Below are 25,581 nucleotides of genomic sequence, written 5' to 3' on the forward strand. Positions count from 1 at the left end.
GCATGTAAACAAGTAGATTAGAGTATATCTCCTCCATCAAAACTTCTTGAGAGGTTTTTATTTATTTTCAGAGGCATCACATGAGTATGACAGAATATTGACAATTAAGATTGGTCTGGTCTTTTAGAGCAACAATGTAGGCTTCACACTGCAAAAACTCCAGAAAACCTGCCAATTTGGTACAAAAAGTTTTCTTCAAATTAGCATTTCGATCCAGCTTTAAAACTATTACAATTAATAGACTGACACGGAATGTGTGCCCACAGAATTCTGGTGACACTTCTGCAGATTTTCTGCAGATTTTCCCCCAATTAAGATGCTGCTTGTAAAACTCAAAATGTTAAGTTATCCAGTGAAATGAAAATTACTTTCCCCCCACTTTTAATCCCGTGTCCCTGTGTTAATTGCTTATCTCTTGTTATATGCCAAATATGTCATAAAAAAGTTTTACATTACATCTTTTCCTATAAAATAGTTTCAAATGTTTGTTCATAATGTGCTCAGAGGCATTTACAAGAGTTCACCCAATCAAATGTGACTTTATGTAAGTAGCTGGCTACACTGGACATATACAATCACATGTCTAGTTGTGAGTCATTGTAGCTATCAGAGTAGTATGGAGAGAGAGAGGAAGGGATGTGTTTTGATATCAGTGGGCAAAAATGTTGTTCTCATTCCCAGAACAATGTGGCTGAGCTCTCTCACACTGAAAACCATCTTTCTCATTTTAAATGAATATTGTCTATCACATTACAAGCAAAAAAAAACATCCCACAGATTTTCATTCTGGATCACCAGACTCTCTGAAAGAAACTCTGAAAAAGTCTGAAAATTATGTTTGAGTCTGCTTATAAGTAATTAGATTGATTTAAAACTATTATTTGTCTTTTAACTCACCTCAGTTTATTATCAGTTGTGGCATATATTTTAACCAGTAGGCTACCAGGGCCTACCTTTCAAATTGGGTCACTTCAGGAATCTTCAAACACTTTAGTTGTGATGTGGTATTTGAGATAAGCAAAGCAATCTTGTTTTTTCATCATAGAGTGGAAGGACGAATGAAGGACGATAACTGTGCACTCTACTTTTCAGACTTGTTTCTTGTCAACTAGCCGAAAAAACAGATTGAATACCCGATTAAGACAAATTAAGACCAGTTACCTTGAAAGACGTCTAATAACCTGCATAAGGTGTTTGACAGTCTGTGATAAGAGAAAAAAAGGTTTAAGCATCCTGACATCTACATTACACATCTGTTAAAATAAATAATTTGAACCTGTTTTTCAGTATTGTCTGTTGCTTCAGGAAGAAAAGTCCTATTGTATATCTTAAAACCCAAAAGTATTATGAGTTTGATCTTGACGTGACAGGAACTAACAGCATCGAGATCATTGGGTTAGATAGTATACCACAAACTGAAGCCAACATGAGACAAGCAGGGGAACACGTTTCTGATTAGAATATGATCAGGAATGGGATCAGTCTCTAACGTCATCTAGGTTTCTTAAATCTCCACAGTTCATCAGGCTTCAGCTCTGCTCCAAATGAATCCATATTAACAGTAGTTGACTTTTTGTTATGCACACAATTAAACAATGGCAGGTTTTTAATACGTTTCCTCAGGACTGCTCAGAACTGTGAATTAATCTGACCATTTTCCACAAGGATTATGTAACTATTACTTAGAAACCAGTAACCCAATCACTTAATTCAGATATCACTTAATGATGCAGGGAGCATAATTGGTATTTTCTTAAACTCAAGCAAGGACCCATGCCTTTTTCAACCAACCTTCATCCATGTTTTAAGGCCTCTGTTAAAGTAGAGTGGAGTTTCATCTAGTTTCATCTTCATTCCAGGCGTGCCTAAAAGTCTATCTTTTGTTTTTGACATGAACTTTGATATATTGTGTTTTCTTGTCTGGGAGTATGGGTAACTTGACAAACTCAAAATTCCTTCTGCATTGTTCAGTGTCAGTGCAGACTAGACACTGTACCCATATAATATCTGTAAGAATGTTTGTGGTTTTTTGATGAAACCAAACCATAATATTGAGTGTATAAATCATTCCATATGACAAGACAAAAAGGCCATGAATGTTCATTGCAGCACAAGTTGCTCAAGCGTAATGTGGCCTGTTTCAAGTAACGTAGTTTAACACAATGGCTTATTAAAAGATCGTCTACATGATTGATTCATTCCTTGATGAAAAAGGAGATTCAACAGCCACATGGAGCAGATTGTAGTAATTTTGATAACATTATACTATATATCTTGGTGCTGGTTGTTTACTAAAAATCTGTTGTGGTGACAACAGTAACAGTTTCAATCTTGCCCATATAATCATATAGCTAGAATAAATACATTTTTGTAACATTTATGATGTGAAGACCATCTGTCACATCCAGTACAACAGCTTTTTAAAATAAAGCCCTTGTTTAAAAGGATAATGGCAAAAATTAATAAAAAAAATAACAGTACTAGTCAAAAGTTTGGCCACACCTTTCCATTCACTTGAATGTCTATAAACACAGCTAAACCGTGTCTACAATTTAAAAAATGTTTATCACCCTTAGCTCTATAAACGTCCCTATAAATGTTTCATACATTATTCCACTCCTAAACCATTTTTTGTGATGAAAGGAGACAGTACACAAAATTTGTTACAGAAAGAAAAACTTTATTGATGTTTCTCTTGTCAACCATTACAAGTCAACATACTGCAGTTTACAAAAACAGAAACAAAGCTTTCTGGCAGTAGAAAGCGCTGTTAGAATACCACATCATACACATGATTATAAAAGCTGATATCAAAATGATCCAATTTAATTCCCCTGCTGGTTTATTCTTTCATTAAGGCACACAGGACATTCTTCAATAAAGCCCCCCCACAGCCCATCTTACATGCTCAATTCAACCATGGACATATTCAACAAAGTCACCTTTGGGATTAAATGAAACCCACTTTGGCTTATAACGGCATTCCTATTCAAATCCATCAATGAACTTTTAACGCTCCAATTTAGTTCAGGGCATACCATTTACATGTGACAGTCAAAATATTTCAGCAACACACAGTCCCACAACTCACCACAACAAGCAAACTAAACACAAAAATCAACAACAATGAATACTCTTATCAAAGTAAAACAATGTATGAAAGCCTCTACATAGCTACAAATCAACATAAGATAGTGTTTGTGTTCCATTTTGAATAAATACTCACAAAGTCGCACACACACTCAGATTCTCTCTCTCACTATTTATCTAACTCCCTCTCTGTTTCTTTACCACTTTCTGGTCCATCAGTCTCCCCTTGTTGGCCTCCTGAGTTACTCTGCAATGCACTGTAGGTGGGCCTTCTTTTTACCTGGTATTACTGTTGATGACCTCATGCTAAACTCACACTTCTAAGAAATAGCTTGGAGGATGATTTAAGCCGAAATACTACCTACCCTACCTGTTTTTGTCATTGTGACTGACAGACGGAAGCACATCCTGCTGTACTCAGGTTTCACATGGTAAGACAGCAACAAACATACTAACCTCCATTTTTGATCCTTAAATAGAAACATGACTCTCCTACTTGAACATACGAACATTGTTCTCTTGTGGGTCTTTGTTGTATTGTTGGTGTATCAGGATCATAGCAGGGTGCGGCCAACAGGAGGAGCTGACAGGCCCTTCCACTATCTATTCCATACCTCACATAAAAGCAAAGAACATTTACTGATACAGTAAAAAAAAAAAAAAAAAAGGAAAAAAAAAATTCATCATCATATAATTCGACATTTAAAAAGGGTTCTGTCAAAGTGCACAATTGGGGCTCTCAGTTACAGAAAAAAACCAATATGCAACCAAGAAAAAGATATATTTAAATACAAGTTAAACAAAGAAAAAAACATATTAAAGTTATATTCACAGCAATATATCTAGTCTATCAACACCTATTGTAGTAAAAGGTGACTTTTACTGACCAAAACCATTGTCGTTCATAGCTCTCAATCCCCCCTCCCCCCCCCGTGTGTGAGGTATAGCACTGCTACACACACCACCTTAGCTGACTAGTAAACACTCATACCCACATACACACCTGAAGGTATCTATGGTTACCCCGAGTTACATCTTTACATGTAAGTGTACAGGTGAGAGGTGCCAGCGTTGGTGAGCAGTTGTGTTAACAGAGCGCAGTCGTGCAATGCTTACACTAGAAGTCATTGATGAACCTCCGTGGCTCCAATACATCCAAACCAAGTTGTAAAAGTCACATACAAACATACACACACACTATACATGCACACCACATATTCAGAGCAGTCTTCGAGTTTGATCTACAAAGGCTTCTCAAATCTACAAAACCACCCACAAGCCCACTACACCAATGAACTAGCATTGATATGAAACAGACACACTTAGCTAAAGCTACTGCACGTATAATACAATAACACAAACATTATACAAAAATTAAACAAACATAAAAGTATAACTTAAAAAAATGTAAAAAGAAAATGTAGTAATGAGTGTAATAATATTATTGATAATGTAGCAAAATAAAGCTTTAAAGGGGATGTCATTGTGGATCAGAAAATATGAGGTGATGACACTGCTGGAATAGGGAAATGGAAACACACATGGGAAGTGCAGCTAGGTGATAAGTGGAGTGATGTGAGGGGAAAAAAGGAAATGAGGACAAAGCTAATAGTGGATATGTTCCAGTATGTTGACTCAGTCTCTGCTATTTATCTCTTCTCTTCTCTGGGTCAACAGGTGAGACCAACTATTTTTTTATGACTACTGATACTGTGAGAGAGCAGCTTGCAGACTGTTCACCACATTTTAATCAGGTCATTTTTAGTATCAAGAGAGAGTTTAAGAGTTAAAAAACAGAGGGTGATATTCTTTACCTGTGCTGGGCTATGTAGTGCTGAATATACATACAGTATCTGCATGAAGTACACAGGGTTAGACATCTGACCTGGCCTCTGACCTCATCTGTCAGTCAAAAATAAATCCATATATTTTTTCTCTTTGCCTCAGGGCTTTGTTTTTTATTGTTCATTAGCACTGTGTAATCACGTGAGCTCATCTGTGACCTATATCTCAGAATGATGTTACTTACTGCACAATATTGGGAAGTTACTGATCACCTGCATGTAACAGCTTTTTTAGTTTGTTTGAAAGTGGTGTTATCGAAAAATTAAACATGTAGTTAGAAAAGCAAACAATTATCATATAGAAACTTGAATTAAGTGTTCAAAAGGATCTCCATCCTCTATAGTCAGAATTATTCATTTTCTTTGCATGACCTGCAAATTTTCTAATGATTCATTACTTCCCAACATTGTGAAGTTCCTAACTAATGCAAGGCACATCTGCCATCTGACTCCATGTTATTAGTGTCATCAACAACTGAGCACTTCCACATTAGGACTAAAATATGGATGCAACAGATTCACAGCATCACAAGTATTGCTACATGATGCTGTGAGAAAATAAATCACTGTGTTTGTGCTGTGCATGGGGTGAACTTGAATAGCCCAAGCTTCAAAGAGTTCTTTATTGTGTGCACTCATATGTGTGTGTGTGTGTGTGTGTGTGTGTGTGTGTGTGTGTGTGTGTGTATATATGTTTGTTGGTTTATGGTCACAGCCTGTGGTACTTGTCATTGTAGCGATGGATGGTTACACAGCCATGGTAGGAGATAGGCCGTGGCATGGCTGCTACTCCTGTGATGATGCCTGTTGACGGGTCATAACACAAGATGGTGTCTGTTGCTTCGCCATTTTCCCCTCTGCCACCAAGGATGAAGATCTTACCATTACACACTGACATGCCACAGCTCTCCTGCAGGGAGTAACAGACAGACATTAGAGACAGCAGCTTCAGAGCTTCAGTGCTCAGTGCTCAGTTTTTTGCATTTAATGTCTTACCTGTTTGCTAAAGGTTTGTACCACATGCATCCAGTAATCCTCTGCGGGGTCGTAGCAGAATATGGATTTGGTGAGACCTCCACACACATATATCATGTTGTTGAGGGACACTGCTGTGATACAGCGCTTGGCAATGGGGATGTTGGCCCGTAGTAACCAAGTGTCAGTCTCTGGATCATAGCACTGGACCTGTGACATACAGTAACATGTAATTAAATGTGTTTGACTTAAAGCGACCCTTACCTTTGTTACATTTTCACACATTTTTTTGTTTAGGTTAAAATGCTATTAATAAGATAATGGCACTTAACCACCAGGCATAGAAACTCATCATTATTCCATTCTCATATGGTTCTGTGAAAACTGATATCATTCGGTCCGAATGATATGATTGATGAGGGGAAGGGAGTGCGGTGGTGGGACATAGGAGGGAGGAAGGGTTGTCGCTGTTCTAGTTTTTTCAATGTGCTGTGTGAAATGCAAGAAATGTAAGAGTAGCTTTAAGGGGAAAGTATAAAAAATATAACTTTATATTACTTTATATACTGATCAACTTTAATAAGAGGCCGCCCATCACTAAAATAAACAGCCAACTGAGCAGATGAATTGTTAAGATTATTACTACTGTAGTACCAAACAACATACTACAAGACTTCTGCTTGACAATTCTGATTGCAAAAACCTTTGATTTTTACTCATATCACAATGAGCTAAATATATAATCATGTCATCTTCATATCATTGAATAAAACAATTAGAAACACATTTTTGGAAATTCATTAATAAAAACAGAGAAAAGTAAAGGTCTGAAAATTCTTCTTCTTCTGTGGTTTGACTGACTATTCAGTGTCTTGACTTGTGTTTTATTCTCAAACTGCTCTTTACAATAGCCTCCTTCCACACAAGGTTATCTCTAACTACAACTCACGTGAATAGCACACGTGTATGATTTCACTCAAACAGATGAGGGCCTTTGGGATCAATCAAGGACAGAAATCAAGACGGAAAATCATTTCTACTGAAGTTTGTATTCCAGCGAATGCCACCATTTTCCTGTTTACCACCAGCAGCACAACAGTCAGTCAAAACAAAACTATTCCAGGGTAGCATGTAATTTCCTGACATCTGAGGTTCTTTAAACAAAGTATTATACAGTGGCACCCCTCCTGGTCTTTGGGGCATTACTCATGCATTTTAATAGCCTGGCTGGTGGTGGGTGGCGCATCAGGCCAAAACATAGAATGACAACATAAACATTACTTGAGGGCTGCAACTGAGTTTTTAAATGTGAATATTCTGACTGGACTACTACTGTCAGTGATATCAGCGTTTGAAATTAACATGATTCCTTAATGTCTGGTGCCATTTTAGGGCCATTTTATGATTACTTGGAATATATTTGTTACATACAGCTACTTTAATATTAGTTTGCATCCAGCGTTGACTTCATTACATCTGCTGCCCAGCTGCTACCACAATTATGAAATGCTAAGTTTATTGTCTGTGACTTTGACCCTCATAAAAGTAATATTTTACAAATCTCTCTCTCTCTATATATATATATATATGTATATATATATATATAAACTATTTAAATACTACTATTGTTTTCTTCCTGTACCGTTCCCTATTTCCATCAGAATAATGTCACAGCACATTATTGTCATCTCATTAAGTCAATGCGTTTCTATGAATGACTCACTGATATGTAATTAAACATTAATACTGCACAGTTTAAAAAAATTGGCACAGAGATAATGATGAGCATGCAATTAATGCAGTAAAACTAGATTAATCTGGATCAACCAGACAACCCTGCTATATAAACGGTTAATCAGGGATGGTAAACACGAAAAGATGCAGGTCATGTTTTTGTATCACACCAGTTTTATTTCAGGGGCTATAAATGCTCAGTAATCAGACAGTGAAACTAAATTTTAATTCTGAAACTTGATTTTATTTAGGAAAATGTTATGTTTTGGAAAAAGGCCACAGTAGTCGACTAGGCGTATTGATTTATGTATTGGTAGTCTGAAGTTGCCTGTAAAAGGTACCATGAGTATGCCCTATTAATGTTTCATCATTCATCTTAAATATATAAACAAGCTGAGTCTGTGAACTAGGTCACATAACATTTTGCATATATGTTTCTAGACTACAATGAATGGAGTTCACACAACCCACTGACATGTATACCCTGAGAAAAATGGGTTTTTGCACATCCTTTTTTCCTTTAAAAAAGGTATAATCTCTGAAAACAGGATATCGGAGACAAAAAGCACCTCAACTGTCATCACTATGTACTTAAGTGTGTGGTTGGGGGGAGCACACATCTGTTTCTCACCTTGTCTGAACAAGTGTCGTCGTCTGGCCCTCCTCCTATGACAAAGAGCTTGCCGGCACAGCTGGCCACAGCTGGAGAGCTGACCGCCTCTTTCATTGGAGCCACCTCTGTCCAGCGGTTTGAGAAGGAGTCGTAACACTCCACGCTGCTCAGGCGGCTCTGGCCATCATAGCCACCTACAGCATAGACCTGAGGACACACACAAATGTATTTGGATTAGAGGAGTTGTAATTGCTTTACATAAGGCAAGATCAATCAAAGTGAGAATTAGTTATGACTTAGTTGTGTTTACTTTTATACATACACTATGCACATAAAAACATGTCATGATTCCTTTTAGGAAGTATGTTTGAATTCAAGCTTACTCACAAATACGAATAATAGTTTCTGTGTCAGCACAAAGAAAACTAGTTTATCAGGTTGAAGGATGAGGTTCTGCTCCAGTAAAAGCACAATTGTCCCTGCCCTCAGCGCTCTTATATGTATAAACACTGCTCTGAATCCCTGCAGGCACCAGTGCATTTGATAACCTTGAACTTCAACATTGCTTTCATTACCATAGGCTCATTTTAAGATTGAAGCTTCAAATTGGGCCTTTCAGATGAACAGGTTGTGAATTTGTGTTGCAATGTGTTGTCATTATAATGTTTTCATTCCTATTATAATCTACATTTCAAAATATAATAAAGGATATTTGCTTTGTGTAGTTGTAGGAATATAATGTTGTCATTTACATATCTTTTAGCAAGATATCTCAACTATCTTTACTCTTGCTTACAGGGTGTAAGCAAGAGTAAAGTCCCCCCCCCCCCCCCCCCCCCCCCCCCCCCTGGCAGTAGGGTTAGTTGGCCACATTTTGTAGATCTAAGATGTTAGGGTTAGGGTTAGCAGCTCAAATTTTCAAAGTGGCTGATGAAGTGCTGTTGCAAGCCATTTTCTGGATAATCCAATTTGAGCCAGCAACAATAAACAAACATAAACCATTGGAGGCTGCAGCATTACAAGGTGGAGAATTGTTTTTGTTGACATAAGCATATGACACATGCACTCTAACAAGTGCCTTGTGGTTACACATATTGTTCTCCTGTAGAGCAAAGAATGTCAAAATAAGTAGAATTGGTAAAAGCATGGCGTAAAGAATTGTGAAAAATGTTATTTAAATGAAACACAGTTTAAAAAAAATGTAAGCAGGTATAAAGGTTGAGATTTCTTTAGATCACGTGTCGGGCATAGCACTGCATCAACAGGCTGATCTTATGCAAGAGAAAACCTTCAGGCTGTTCCTGTCTCTCAACAAAATCTTGAGCGTAAACAAGTACAATGACGAAAGAAACAAAATACAAAGAGAGATTAAGGGAAAAAGAGGGAACAAAAAGAGGGAAGTGCATGGGGTACATGGATATTTGCATTCAGCACCTGACCTTATTGATAGTACTACCGCTTTTTCCAACTGAAAAGTTTGAAACAGAGAGAGAAAAGCACAATCAATCTCCATGAATCACAACAACATGCGAGTCTTGCACACATTTGGTGGTGGCAGTTGCCACACTGTGATTATGGGCACATAGATCAGATGGAAATTGTTTTTCTCTTTTACTCCATGTTTTTGATACTGCTGATAAAGAACGTTATATGTGGGTTCTTTGTTGCCACACATAAATGAGAGAAAACAATAGAGAGATAAGAAAGTTATGTGGCACTGACAGATAAAGTTAATCAAGCACAAAATCAAAGTGTTTAAAAAGATTTTTTTTAACTAACATTAAAGTCCCCCTCCACTTACATTTTTTTTCTCTTGTTGTTCCTACAGTTGGATGTTTGTGCTTCACTGAGCAGAGTTTGACACTTTTCACATTGATCTGCTGGAAAGTTTCTCTGTGCTCACTCAAAATCTGATTTTAAGGTGTGGGCCTATGATTGATAGCATATGATTGATTTCTGGAATCAAAACTAGTTTTGAAATCAGTTCTGGTCCAGTATTCAACTTACACAAGTTATGTGGAAACCCTCCAGTGCACATACACTGAGAATGGCCTTTATAGTGGATCTCGTGCCCAGCAGTTAAAATTTGGCTAAAATGAACAAAACGTTCATGTAAAATTACAAAACACATTTCTTATTCATCACAATTGCTCATCTTGTGAGAATCTGCCTCTTCCCCAATCCAATGGGGACTAATGCATGGTGATGCTTAAAGCACTGTCTCTCTTGACACAATGTCCTGGTTATGCAGGATATTTTATAGACGTCACTGTAAACATTTTCCACTGAAACTACTTTCTATTGGAAAACAGCCACTGTGAAATCTGTTGATATTTAGGCCAAAAAAGCTGAGGACAAAAAGGTAAATGAAATAAACTTTCCATATTTGGGGGGAACAGACCCTTTAACCTTCCAGTGAGGATATCCAGACACTAGCTTGTTTGAGGATGGTGACCTCACCACTCTGCACTCACCCAATAAAACAACCTATATGGTATGTCAATATAGATACTTTTCGCGTGAGCTCGATGATGGCAGCAAATACTCCATACCCATTTGAGACATGTGGCTGTCACTTGAATACCAAGCTGAACATGATTCATGGCTCTCTGTGGACAAACTCTCCACAGCCACAGAACAAGAACGTTCACAGCTTATTATATGAGCATGTTTAAACACCAACACTGACTGAAAGATTAAAAGTTTTCCTAAACAGTGAGAAGTCATAACCACTTGAGACTCTAATAACAGACAGAAAAAGAGAGAAAGAGAGAGGGGGAGACTGATAGGAAGACAAAGAAAGATAGAGAGAAAGAAAGAAAGAGCGAGATATTTATGATAGATGAGAACAGCCGTCACCTAGTGCAGACATAACAGGGAGAGGAAAACAAGTGGTGACCTATTTTTGCTCTATGGAAACAAGAGCAGTACAAATCCAGAAGATTGAACTTACAGTTACAGGAAGGAGGTATAAGTGAATGAATGTAATAGTCTCCACAAGTGTAGTAAGACTGACCTGCTTATGTGTGCAGGTTAGAAAATATTTGAGTTTCTCAACTAATATGCAAATATTTGAAATGATAAGTTTGGTGGAAACAGTGCAGAGGCCTTTGTGAATATGAGTACATGCTCATTATACAGGCATGTTTACACACTCATACACTCAACTGGAGCATCAGTGTTGTACATCAGAGGGGGAAATTACAGACTAAATGAGGAAATTACTGGGTTCAAACTCAAGAGGAGGAACTCTGAGAAAAAAAACCCAACACTGACACATGTCGTAAAGAGACACATACCATACGTTTCTGAGATAAGAGGAGAGATATAAACTGGAATGAAAACAAGATGAAAAGTCTTTCCTAAACTATCTGTTAAAAAAAAAAAAAAAAAAAAGACAGAAATGAAATGAGATAAATACCACAGACAAGAGCAGAGTACTGTGGAAAAATGACAACAAATAAACACTAGAGATAGGATGATACAATCTAAGACCATCTACAAATAAACAAATCAAAGTTTTCCCTCAGATAGAGGATGTCATTTATCTCCAGTCAGGAGAATGGACAGTACCTGGCTTAAGACACTAACAAGGATGAAACCATTTCACTCTCAACTCTCAAGAGTTTGTTAAAGAAAGTGAGAGACAGAGAGAAGAAGATGGAGGAAAGAAGAAGAAGAGGAAAAAACTACATGTGTGTGACAGACACAGGAAGTGGTCGGAGACAAGAGCCTCTATGGGGATTTAACCATCTACAAGGAATGTGTTTTTTCGAGAGAGGGCATAAAGTGTGTGTGTGTGTGTGTGTGTGTGTGTGTGTGTGTGTGTGTGTGTGTGTGTGTGTGTGTGTGTGTGTGTGTGTGTGTGTTTCTGAGTGCATATATACTGTGTAGGCACTATACATTTGTCAGTGCTGCTTGTCCAATTTAAACTTCTAAGTTGCAACAACAATTTCTACTATGCGTTTGCCTAATTTTAGCATCAAATATTTTTTGCATGATAGTGTTTTTAAGTTAGCTGCAGATTTAAAGAACTTTAAACTTGGTTTCCTGTAATGATCTGTAACTATAACATGGAGAGAAGTTAATTGGCAGCATTATCAGTCCGATTTGTTTTCATTGTATCTTGATACATGACTCAAGTTGGAGTCCATTATTGACTTTAATAACCACAGTAACTGTCCAGCAGATTACCTCATTGTTGTGGAGAGCTAGTGTGTAGTTTGACTGTACACACACACACTATTGTGTTTGTGGTTTGTGTGGTAAGGCAGTTTAGCATTTTGGGTGTTGTTTAGAAGTCACAGAAAATCCAATACTGATTGGTTACAGTGAGTCCTCCAAAAATAAGAAAAAGATGTTCTCTCAGTCCCTGCAGATGACAGCAACCTCTCCTGACTTGTACACTTTCTGAGTTTGTAAATAAAGTCCTGTTTCAGCCTAAAGTTTTCCAAAAATACTTGTGTCCATGTTGAATACAAGTGTGTGCACTTGTACACATGATGACTAAAGCATACACATGACTGTTTGTTAGTCTGAGTCATGTCTGTTTAATGTTCTGCCTGTTTCAACCAACACAATTAATGGCCATTCTTCTTTTTTCATCATGCTGCTACTTGACCCTGTAGTTTAAAACACATGAAATGTTAGAGTATCGCTGTAAACTAAAAAAACAGGACCCAGCTTCCCACAGGAGCATTGAACAGCCTTGCACTGTATTCATTTAAGTGTGCTGTGTTATGCCTGCGTGTGCAAACCCAGCACAGCAGAGACACATGAAGCATGATACAGGATGTTGGAGTGAGCTAGTCCTGAACTTGGAAGTGTGAGGTACTGGCACACGTCCACTAATCTCCCAATGCCCTGAAACAAGAATGTCCACCTGACCCTCTACTACACTCTAAATAAAACAGCTCAAGAGCAGAAGCAGCAATCGAGGATCAGTAACCAGGTCACGAGTAGATAGAAACTTTGCTCAGATTTCATTACTGGTGCCCATCCTTTGGTTATAATGTGACACTTGACATATCATATATATCTGAATCAGAACCAACTTTATTAAGTAGATTTGCACACACAAGGAATTTGCCTTGGTGTTTTTGTGGTGCATGACATTCAAAAGCTTACACAATAGTAAATAATCCTAAATAATGTCTGAATATGTAAAAGATATTCTAAGAGAGAAGAGTGTTACAGTTGTACATTTTAAACATTAAATAAAAGAGAATGAGATGCCATGTACAAAATATTGACCAGATGTAAACAGCATATGCGGTGTGCAATTAATATTTCTAATAATCACATCAAGATGATCAAAGATCACAAATGTGCAATGTGAAATAATTATATATATGATGATTCAACTGATATATGACAAAATGTTGAAATGAAAATGTTTAAATTAATATAGAATTAATAGAAGTGACGGTTTAATGTTTAATTAATTTCTATGTGTGGGGTAAGTAATATATCACCTGCACTGCTTCAGTGAGTCAGTTTTAAATGAAGGCAAACTTCCTGCTCTCTGTTCAATTTTGCTTATCCAGGATGTGGGACGAGTTGCCACCCATTGTTTACAAACCCTGGAGCAACAAACGGATGTGTCACACACTAAACATGTATAGTGTCATTTCTTGTTACAAGGTGACCTCACAGACCAATGTGGATGATCAATGACAAGCCGACAGCAGACTATAGTCAAATGTGAATTCTATGAAGTAGCTTTTCTGCCACGTGTGAGTTACTGAAGTCTTTGACTAGATACTTAATGTCAATCATCCCTGAGTATGCAAAACCTTTGTTATGTCTAAAAACAGGCCTACAGGTGAAACCAGCTCAGATTACAGTAGTTTTAAAACCCTAAACGATTTTGAAATTGAGTTGCATTACACACATAAGCAGAAACTTCACAGACATTCTTCTTTCTAATCTGTAACATGCACACACTATAAGATTTGAAAAATCACACACTACACGATATTAAGATTATCATGCCAGAGGGAGCAAAGCACCACCTCACATTATCTCATGGGGAAACAAGATGTTTAAAAAATGGAGACTGACATGGTACATGGTACAACAGCTTGCTGTTCAGTGAGAAAAAACTAAATGTGAAAATACCCACATTTGTGGTTTGCCTCAGGACAGGTAGCAACCGGTAATTAAGAGAATGATTATGCAATGCATCGTTATCTTAATCCTCCAAAGCTCCCCTGACTGCAGTTTCTACAAGCGTGCCTTACATTTTCCTTAAAATCTCAACCATTGCTTTATTGGAGGTGTATGTGCTGGATTTATACTTGTGTGATGGAGGGTTACACCGTAGCTCTGTTAATACACTTGTAGATCTCCGTGGCCGTATTGTAGGTTACACAAACATTGATGAGTATATCTTTAAATAAACGTGACATGTCAGGGTCATGCTGGCTATGAGATACTTTGTGGAGGTTGTCTGAACTATAACTGGCCAAATCATTTGTGCCACAACTATCTAATGGTGCGATGGTGCTATTAAGCGGTAAAATCTGACACTGGATTATAAATAATCTCCTCTATGGTGAGGATCTTATGCACCCTGGAGCGGAAGCATAAATCCAGCTTGAGGTCCATCCTTACCTTTCCCAGTAGGACGCCCATCTTGTGTCTCCAGCGGCCTTTGTTAAGAGAAGCCACTCTGATCCACAGGTTGAGTTGAGAGTTATACATCCACACGTCCCTGCTGTTGATACGACCACCTGAAAAACACCAACATTTAAACATTTCAGTTGTTGTCAATGGTTAAAACTATGGGTATTCAGTTTAAGTGGAAGAGCACATAAGTACTAAATAAGCCAGATCATTATTACTACTACAGGTATTAGATTTGATATAAGTATGAAGTTTAAAAATAAATCTGAGTTGCTCTTGGGGAAAAGCCAGCTTTAGATGGTGTGTTTATGTCAGGGCAATGATTTATCTCCTAACTGGAGCAGTTGCATGAGTCTTATCTGATTATCTGATTTTCTTCTTATAAAAGGTGAACACATACACAATCAGGATCTTTTGCTGCAAACAGAGCGCTGGCATATGTCTACATTCCTTGCCAATTGTCCCTGAGCAAACATGCACTCTAAAGAGCTATAGAAATTTAGCATTCACCAGACTGAGTTACAGTGTGACCCAGACATGTTTTTATCAAGCTGTGTGTGATACCTACACTCCTACCTACCACCTACACAATCTCTTCACCACTGTAGTTCTGTCTTATGGCTTTTTTCCCCTCATAAAAAAAGTTCAGGAGAAGTATATATATGTTGGAGCACAGGTGTAGCACGGATACCAACAAGCACATAAACAAACCCGGTCACATGGCGGTTATATCAGTTAATGAAGATTATGAAAATGAATAACAACTGCATTTAAATCACACCTCTGTCAGTGTTTGCAAGTTGCTGTTGGGTGTATTCTTTGCTTCAAAGACATGTGGGTGGTAACATGGAACAATGCTAAGTTATAAAGAAAACCTGCCAGTGTAAACAAAAGGTGTCTAAGTCTGTTCTATATTCCTGTACAAGAGTTTTTTTCAGTATTGTAAGAAAGCTGACAAACAGTCTAGACAGACAGAGAGCTGTCAGGATTGTGTTTCATCTCAATATAAATCAGCTCTAATTACCGGTTTGCCTCTACTGCTTTTTGTTGCTGGGGGAAATATGAGGTAATTAATGTTCAGTAATTCAGTTATTTTAAATCACACTGTAGTGGAGATGCAACAGTTAGTCGATTAATTGATTAGTTGAACGGTAGAAATTGAATCAGAAACCATTTTAGGGTCATAAAAAAAGAGTTTCTTAGGCTTTCTATGACAGTAAAGTGAATATATTTGGTTAATGGAGTGATGGTTGCACATTTTTTAGACCAAATGACTACTCAAATATTTGAGAAAATAATCAACAGATTGCTGGATAATTAAAAGAATGGTTAGCTACAGCCCTGCACCATGGCACACAGATGAAAGGAGACAAGTATTAAGATAGACAAAGATATTAATCCTTGAAGGAAGGGAAGTTAGTTCCAACATGTATTGGATTATCTGATGGATATTGAAAGAGCCAGACTGTCTGCTACTCTTGTGACTTCCGTTTTAAGAGATTTGCATGAAAGGAACGAGATGACAGAGAGGAGGTGCTACTTCAAAGAGAGCCTTGTGAACCTAGAGCTCTACTTTAAAACTACCTGCAGAGACGTGGTCTTATCTCACCAAACAATCAGTTGGTCAGGTCCAACCAGCTCAGATGGGGAGGTCCACTGCTGCTAATCACTGTTCTTAGGAACCAGAGGCAGCGACTTGAGGAGGTCCCAATATGATTTATGTGACAACTCCCTGACACGTTTTCATTGCTTATAGTTATGTGTAGTTTTTAGGGACCGAGTTGAAAGGCGAGAGGGCCTCCAGGGACCCCATTGTTATTGTATTGTTTTTTATTATTATTCTATTGACACTTTTGAGTCTCAATTTGACCCCCTAAACATGTCCGAAAACTCACCAAATTTTGTAGGCACATCAGGTCTGGCGAAAAATTTGATAAAATGGAAAAACAGACAACGTCAAACTCTCTAGCGCCACCTAGAAATAGTAAAACGGCCACAGTTTATTGATTATTACCGTATTATGTTTTTAGATATCTGTGCAGTCTGTCAACTACTTCACTGACATTGCTGCCAAAGTCTAGATCAAACCAAAGTACAAGAGCATGACCTACAGACATATCTACAGGTTTCACTGGAAATAAGTTCCTCTCCTGCTTGACTTTGAAAGTATTGGCAGTTCATTTCAGTTGCTCAGTCTAAATGTCTACACAGACAGAGTGTGTTTGTGTGTGTGTGTGTGTGTGTGTGTCTGTGTATGTCTTTGTGTGTGTATATGTGTGAGTGTGTGTGTATGTAATGTATATCTACTTATTGCAGTGTCCGATAAATGCCCGGGTCTGAAGGCATCTAAATGCCCCTAACACAAACCTTTCCGCTTCGCCACAGCCCGATGTGCGCAAGGGTGCGAGGTCCTGCCCAACGCTGCTTGCAGCTTTAATACTACTAATGCTAATGATCCAGTTCAGTGTGTTATACAATCCCTGTTGTCTAAGGAAGAAATTAGAGAAGTCAAGCCACATGTGACTATGGCATGCAAGCTTCTGTAACACATTACCCAAATGTCTATAATTACCTACAGAAGAGACAGATTTATTTCATGTTGTAACATTAAACCAAATTTATCTTGTGATATTTTTTAGCAATATGTTTGAATTTTCAATATTTTATAAAAAAGGTATATTGTATATCATACTAATGGACAAACAATATTGTATGAATTCAAATATATATAAAAATATTCACCATCAGTTAAATGTGCTGCAATCATCAGCTCAACAGCTGCTTAAATAACCTTTATTATAGAGGGTATTATTTTCCCCCAGACTTATACCCAACATATGAGACATACCCTTGTCCCTAACATAGTTTATAATGTCCCCCACAACTTGAAATCTATATTTTTTGTATTTGAGTGTGTATGTAATTTCTTCCAAAAGGTAAAGACTGAGACATTTCCTTAGATCATTGCTCAATACTTAATCAACCAGTACCTTTTCAAATGAATGCTAAAACTTTTTTGGCTTTTTATGTTATGCTACTAAATTGATCATTCTGACAGTAACCTGATGTACTGTTTATCCAGCATACCCACTCAAAAAAGTGGGTGCTTACAATGCTTAAGATGTGAGACAGCAGCAGCCCAAGTCTCCATGCTGGGACGGACAGACCTAAGAGGTTATGTATATCCATCTGAGGTACATCCTATTTAAGACCACAGCTTACTGCAGCGAAGCTTGAGACTGGAGGCCCACAAAGGTATTCACACTTGTTCCCAGTGAGAGAGACAGACAGAGACAGACAGACAGACAGACAGACAGAGACAGACAGACAGATTTGGGAATGTAATGTAGAGAGTGCAAGTGAAAAATAAAGTTAATTAAAGAAGGTTAAATATATCAAGACTGACAGGGTAACAAAAAAAGGAAAATAACTCAATGAGGATCAAAGTATGCAATAACGCAATGTCTGTGTATATGTGTGAGACAGAGACACGGGAGGAGGGGTGTGTTGACTTTTCCAGGCAGTGCTTGAGAGTAGATTGATAGCACACACGTGAGGACTTGGCCCAGTAAGAGAATAAACACTGCACACTCTTGGCTGAGAGGGAAGAACATTCTTTTTTTTCTATACGTTTCCTTTTTTTTTCTCCCTTCTGTACATTTTTCAACTGCCATTTCTGTCCGGTCATTTTTTTGCAGCTTGTCTGAGCATGAACTATCCTAGAAGGCACATTTGAACTTCTGGAAAATACATATTCTTGGAAATAAAACAGAAAGAAAAAAACAAAAACAGCCTCAATGCCCCAAATCCAACACTGATACAGAGTAGCATCCTATACACAGCACCTACCTTTATCCTGAGCTCATTAGTCAAGATGAATGATGTAATAATTGTTTAATTTAGGTCTGTTTTTCACCAAAAGGAGGATTACACCACACTTGGCACACATTAACTTAAAAAAAATGCAGCTGCCATGATAGGAGGACATGATAGCGATAATGTCTCATATTTGGGTTCATTTTAAAACTAATCCTACCGCAACTTATTGGCCCATTTTAAAATCAAATACTCATACACGGGGCATCTTAGAAAGCTACTGAGCCAATGGGAAAGGTGGTGACCCCGATGACTGGCCAATAGGAAGAGAAAGAAAGCTCCAGTTGGCCAATAAAGGGCTCTTCCAGCACTGAGCCTGGAGAGTGCATCCAGATGTTGCTCTCATATTTTCCTTCAACTCAAACAGACTGTGGCTGTAAAAATAACACCAGGCAAACCGCCACTACAGCCTTTCCTGCCACTCCACTGGGGGATTACATGGCAAGTCAAGCAAAGAGAGACACTGAATATGTCCCTTAAGAATGCACGTGTATGCATGTGATTTTTTGGGGGAGGTACAATCGTATAGTAAATGAGAGAAATTGAACTTTTGTACATGAGGATTGGACCATAGCTTGAAATTGACTTGAGGATTTTAAAGTGAAAGTTTTCTGAAATGACACTATCTGTGAGTCACTGATCCATTTCTATGATGAAAAAAGAACTACAGAAATAATTTGAGACATTTAGGAAATAGGTCTAAATTGGTTAATAATATAATAATATTTATTATTATCTACCGTAATTAATGGATACCTATATTTGGCAGCTTCCAGGTGTTAATTAGGGCCATAACATAATAATGTAAGCAGAGTCTTTCTTACCTGACACCAGGATGTCGTTGCGGAGGGCGCAGACGGCATACTCTGACTTGGTGAACTCAGGCAGTTTGGCCAGTGATTTCCACTCTCCAGTTACTGGATCATAGCATTCAGTGTAGGGCAGGTTGAAGCCGCCCACCCTCTCACAACCCCCCACCACCACAATCACTTCAGAGTAGCCGGTTGACCTGCACAGAGGGAAATGAGGATGGTCAGCCAAACGGAGTGACAAAACATCAGAGATGGAGGGAGAGTAACAACATAACTGGAAATTGAAAGGTAATCAAATCAAAAAGGTAATTAAAAGGTAATGTCATATAATTAAAGTACTTTATAGTTGTAGACATACACAGTGCCATGAAGACATATAAACATACACATGTCAACACATCATTTGAGGGTAGATATTTGTGTGTGGTTTGAATAGGAACAGCTTCATTTATCTTAGATGTGGTAAAGAGGTGTCAATCTAAGGTACAACAAAAACACACTTGAGGTTTCCTTTTAACTGAATTTCCATGATCACAAAGCTTTCCTATTTGGCCGCTTAAAACACATGCCGTTGATATGACCACATTTCCTACAGTGGAGCAAACTACAGTTTTTTCTTATTGCACCATTCTGAAATACTGATACCAAATAAAAACTACTTGTGTTTTTTTCCATATAAAGAAATCCTAATCATGTATGTTCTAGGCCACACTGTCATTTTAAATGTAGCACAATGTTTTCAAAGTGTGCACTTTCCCCCACATTTCCCTGTTCTTTACTTGGCACGTGATAGAATGTAGGTCATATAGGTAGGAAAGTGAGACTATTTCACATATACATCTATGAGGTACTTTATCCCAGGAGCTATTTAGCTTTACAAGTCTATGCACGCATATATGTGATTGATTAGATTTTAGTGGCTTCCCAAGAGAACAGAGGCACTGGTGTAGACCCAGAAGGGAGAGAATCTGGCATCTGTTTTGAGCAGGAGAGGATCTGGCCCTGAGGGCAAACGAAGCCAACAGTGCGGGTACAAACTGCCTGCTTGGCTTGTGCATCTGAACAGATCTGCCTGGATACTGACAAAATACACCTGAAATACACGTCACATCACAGCCATAATAACTGACACCTGGCGCTGTTCCAGTTTACCCTAAAATCAGGTTTAACTCAGAAGAGCAGCTGCACTCTTGTTTGCGGTACAGCAGGCTACCATATGGTCTTTTTTGTATCTCATTCATGAGGTTCAATCAGCAGCAGCCTTTGTCCTTTAACAAATAATACATTATGACATCAAACAAAACACAGCAGAAATAATGGCATTTATAATAGTAACAGTGTATAGGCATAAAGTGAAATCGCAGGACATTAACAACTCAAACACTTCAGGTGAGTTAAACTGCTGGTATGATAACAAGACTCAACATTTCCTGATTGCTGTTTCTCGCGTCACATCTTTTTTTTTTTTTCTTCCCAACCAACCAGTCTGTGTACGAACATGTCCTGCCTCCTTCATTATCATTTCCATTTCAAAATAGAACCACAAAACAAAGCTCAGTCAACGACACACACTGTTAAGCACAATAACACTCCTTGTGTCTCACACACTCACACGCACACAGACATACAACAACAACACTGCCAGGTCACCAGATCAAGTTCATGCGTAAGTTGTAACCTCAAGTTGTAAATGTAAGGCATAAAGCGACTAGATAAAGGCAAGTTTTCTTACCTCACTCTAACCTCTAATGTCATCACAGTGGAAATGAGTGTTTGAACACAACATGATTAAGATTGAATAAAAAGATCAAACAAAATCTGTTTTCTTCCCCAATATAAAATAATTGTTGGAAGGCAGCAGAAATAAGTCATTCATAACCCATGTGACTGCAGCACAGTACATACTGTCAGTCTTTAATCAGACTACCGGTCACTACCTCTTCCATGAGCCAAGTATGCTGGACATGATAAACTGACTGATTATCTAGTGTCTGTTTCTTCTTAGAGATAACATCTTGGAGAGATTATCTGTCACCTTCCTCACAGAAGGTAGAACCAGTAAACCAACATTTCAGTTACCTGCGTGGACGGGTCCTGGGTGACATCATTTCATTTCCTAGCACATGGTAACGCCTGGCCTCATGGAGGAGCTGGTAGCACTCTGGAGCATTCTGGATTAGCAGGTCTCCCTCCACCGTCTGGACAAAGTAGTTGGGGTGCAGAAGGGGCAGGCGCACATGGTGCAGCAGGGCTTTCAGCAAGGGCTTCCTGTGCTCCACACTGTGGTACACCCATCGCATCACCGCCTCAAACACCACCTCTTCCTTACCTACGGATAGCTCATCGCTGCAGATGTACTCTTCCAGCTCTTCCCTGCGTAGGTCAAGGAACTCCTCATGCTGACCCACCTCTGAGAAATTGGCCAGGGCATAACTGCGGCAGCGGCTGGCTAGCTGCTTAAGGGAATGGGCATCGGCGAAGCGTTGGATGCCCAGGCAGTTGCAAGGGTCAAGCTGGTCCTCCAGGAACTTTGCACAGGCGTCACGCAGTGTGGTGATCTGGAAAAGGCTGGAGGTCTCGAAGAGGAACTGGACATTCTCAGTGGTGATCTTAGCGCGGCCGGTGTAAACATAAGAGAGGAAGGATTCCATCGCCTCAGCCAGGATGCCGTTGATCTCCACCAGCATCTCGCGGCTCTCGCGGTGATCATTGCAGAACATGGCTCTGAAGTAGGAAGAGCAGGCAGAGAGCACAGCACGATGGCAGGGGAACTCGCGGCCCTGCACACTGATGACCACGTCAGTGAACAGGCGGCAGTCACGAAACTCATTGAATACCTGCAGGATGCCCTCTGAGTGGGATGAGCCAGAACAAAAGTCCAACACATCCTGGGTGGCTAAAGTTTTGGAGTCCACCTCAAACACCTTAGGAGACAACATGTATAAAGATATGTCAAATGTGGAAGTTTCACCAGTTATCACAAATGTTGTGAAATATAAAACATATCAAAAACAAAATATATGTTTGTTTAGCTGCACCTTGCGTTTGACAGCTGGTGAGTCTCTGATCCCAGAGTCCTCCCTGTTCATCCGTCTGCCCAGAATCAACACCATGGCTGCTACCTTCAATGTAGACCTTCTCTTAACTTTAGGACGACCTGAAGATCATGAGAAAGTAGTACAGTGGTATTATAAAGAGTGTGTTTCCATGACATATTAGATGGTATTATTTACTAATATCATCAGTTGCATCCTTTCAAATGTGGCATCAGGGGGCTTCCTGGTAAAGGTCATGGAGTCATAAATAGAAACCTAATTGGATCTCTGTCGTACAAATTGAGAACAGGCAAACAAAGCACTCCCACAGCAAAGCCACAAAGCATGTGTACAGAAGTTGGCAAAAACATGTGAGTCCCAAACACTTTTTTCTCAAACCCCATGGGGCAATGCTAAAATTTCTTGCATCAGGGTTGAGGAAAACTAGTTTTCAAGGAATGAAATCTGAGTGCCACAAAAATTTGCATGACACCTCCTCTTGCTCATTACTGCCACTAAACAGTCGTGCTCTACCACACAATGGAGTCAGAAGAAAAGACACACGGGCGGGAGAGAGGTTGAGCAACGGTTGGTGAGCCAACCTACATGTCAGTCAGGTTTGTTTTGAAAGAGAGTGGGGGCAGGGATGCTTTGAGACACTATACAATCATTGTTTGAACAACATGTGTGAAGACCTGGCTTCTGATAACCTCGAGGCATATTTTGTGTTTCAAATGCACCTGAAGCATTTCAACATCTCGGTTACTCATAGAAGAAGAAATCGGTTACTCATAGTACTACAAAGCTGCCCCATGAGTTGAGCTTTGTTCACATCCACAAAGACTGTAGGATTCGCAGTCCTTGCATGCTGAATATGCAAATTCAAAAAACCTTACATATTTCATCATAACACTAGTATCTCTTATCTATGGCCATTGGCCGTGTTAAATCTAGCAGTGCTTGGCCTTTACTCCAGTGAGATCACTTATTACAAGTTATTTTTAACTTTGGCTCAAGCACAACAGATTCAACCTATTCATGCGCAGCACCTCCTTGAGGTTCTGTAGACTGGAGGACAGGTTTAGTCAGAGGTGTCCTTATGCGTGAAATAATTATCAAAGCATGTTTAGCCTACTCTGTGACTCACAAACAATTGGGAATTCAATAAAATTAAATAATTAAAAAATAATGTACAATAACACACACACACACACACACACAAACGCAAAACAAAATAAATAAAAGTAATTTGATTGTTTTCTGTTTAAATGGTCTTATTGATTGCTTTCAATACAAAATGATACTAACAATAACATATTAAATAAAAATACTAATACTAAATACTGCAAATACCAAGAGAGAAATGTATTAATCAAGTAATAATGATTAATATAACGTTATGTGAACCGGTGGTTAACTTTCACAAAGCAGAAAAGATAGTTAGCTTTGTTTTGTTAGACGACTTGAAGTGTCCACCGTTAGTTCTAGACAACGTTGGCTTTACTCCGTAAGTTATAACTATCACACAATTTTACACGAAAAAGTAAGTTATTAATAAAGATTCAACACCCATACGCATTGTCAACATCCTTGTTTAGAGAGGAAAAAATGTTACCTTAGGCAGAAGTCTCCTTCCTCTTCAGTTACAAGCGGAGGGGGAAAAAAACAAAAACAAAAAAAAAGTACTGAGGAAAATAAATCTGTTGTCTGAAAAAGTTTATCAGTAGGCTATCCTTTACAATATCTATCCTCGAATAGCTATGGGACACAACGTAGACTGTTACACAGCCAGGACATTTTGACTTTGGGGTGATGACAAAAACAAAGAGCTCTAACTAGCTAACTGTAAACACTGAAGCCATATATACTTGTCAGGAGAGAAAAAAAACATCACTGCGCCCTCTCTGCTGGAGTTACTGGTGCATTCTGGGTAACGTAGTTCAGTCAACAGGTCTCCGTTTAACTTTTAGCTCAATGAAAAACATCACTTCCCAAGCACCTGCAGTTCTCCACGTGGCTGTCCTTTGTTTGCAAACAAACGCAACTTTTAGGGGAGAAAAAGTTCATAACAAGCTGTGACAGCAGTTGAGCAATACACCCAAGGAAACATCGGTTATAGCTTTATTTGTATGAACAGTTCATACTACAATATTAATCGTAAATTACTGCCATTAAAAAACACTTTCTGACCTCTATAAAATACAAACTTTAGGATTTCAACGATGGGCACATAGACATACATAGAGATACGATTAAAAACGAAAACATGAGACATAATTGTGTTCATTTTAAAGTTAAAGTAAGTATAATGTGATCCTATAGACGTGAAAACAAGATGATCGGCAAGCTTTTTTCAGGTGAGAAAGAAGGAGGAGTTTTGGAGGAACAAAGGATGTCACAACGTTCTTACCTAGTTGCAAAATATTTCTGAGAGTTCCCGACTGAGTTCCGGGAAACAGACACACCACTATCCAGTTTTACACAGTGAGTTGTTATTACCAGCACTGAAGAAAACTGTCCCCTTTACACATCATATCATCATATTACTCTTAAATATTACTCTGTATTTAGGACACAAAGGCATCTAGAATACTGATCAGATACACACAGTGCTCTTTTTGCGTAGCCCTTTTATATAGGGGGGCTGCTGGTGTGCACGTGTCTGCTGTAGGAGTTAAGCAATACGAAACCATGTTACAGCAAACGAGAGTAGATGTAAAAAATTAAGAGGTTAACCACTGCTCCCAAGACTAAACACGTATGTGCAAATCTGTCAAATTATTGTGATTTATTTTCTGCCTGCAGATGTAAAAATGAGGGCTGAGCAATACCATACAATTTGGCTTCAATGCCTAGCAACACCAAGTTCAGAATCACCAGGCTAATAAATTATTTAGAAGTAAATAATACTATGATTTATAGAGTGTGTGTATTATTAATCATTTGCTTCTGACTACATATGTAACTATTAATAA

The 25,581-nt window shown here is 38.5% G+C and overlaps 1 protein-coding gene across 1 annotated transcript; it reads right to left on the bottom strand.

The window, feature by feature from the left end:
• Nucleotides 1–5,141: 5,141 nt before the first annotated feature.
• On the bottom strand, nucleotides 5,142–24,448 carry klhl24a (kelch-like family member 24a). Its single transcript, XM_053329333.1, has 8 exons — nucleotides 24,222–24,448; nucleotides 22,610–22,728; nucleotides 21,651–22,495; nucleotides 19,584–19,768; nucleotides 14,872–14,990; nucleotides 8,275–8,463; nucleotides 5,931–6,119; nucleotides 5,142–5,844 (listed from the first exon to the last, which is right to left on the bottom strand). Exons 2-8 carry the CDS (start codon nucleotides 22,682–22,684, stop codon nucleotides 5,644–5,646), a joined length of 1,803 nt encoding a protein of 600 aa, XP_053185308.1. The 5' UTR covers nucleotides 22,685–22,728; nucleotides 24,222–24,448; the 3' UTR covers nucleotides 5,142–5,643.
• Nucleotides 24,449–25,581: the final 1,133 nt, after the last annotated feature.

Source organism: Scomber japonicus, chromosome 12 (assembly GCF_027409825.1).
Source record: "Scomber japonicus isolate fScoJap1 chromosome 12, fScoJap1.pri, whole genome shotgun sequence".
Classification (NCBI taxonomy): domain Eukaryota; kingdom Metazoa; phylum Chordata; class Actinopteri; order Scombriformes; family Scombridae; genus Scomber; species Scomber japonicus.

Excerpts from the sequence above, each read along its gene's own strand:
- klhl24a (XM_053329333.1), bottom strand. The coding sequence starts at position 22,684 with ATGGTGTTGATTCTGGGCAGACGGATGAACAGGGAGGACTCTGGGATC. Across the intron at positions 14,991-19,583 it reads CAACGACATCCTGGTGTCAG|GTGGTCGTATCAACAGCAGG; the intron begins GTAAGAAAGACT and ends GGTGTTTTTCAG. Across the intron at positions 6,120-8,274 it reads ACGACACTTGTTCAGACAAG|GTCCAGTGCTATGATCCAGA; the intron begins GTGAGAAACAGA and ends TGTATGTCACAG.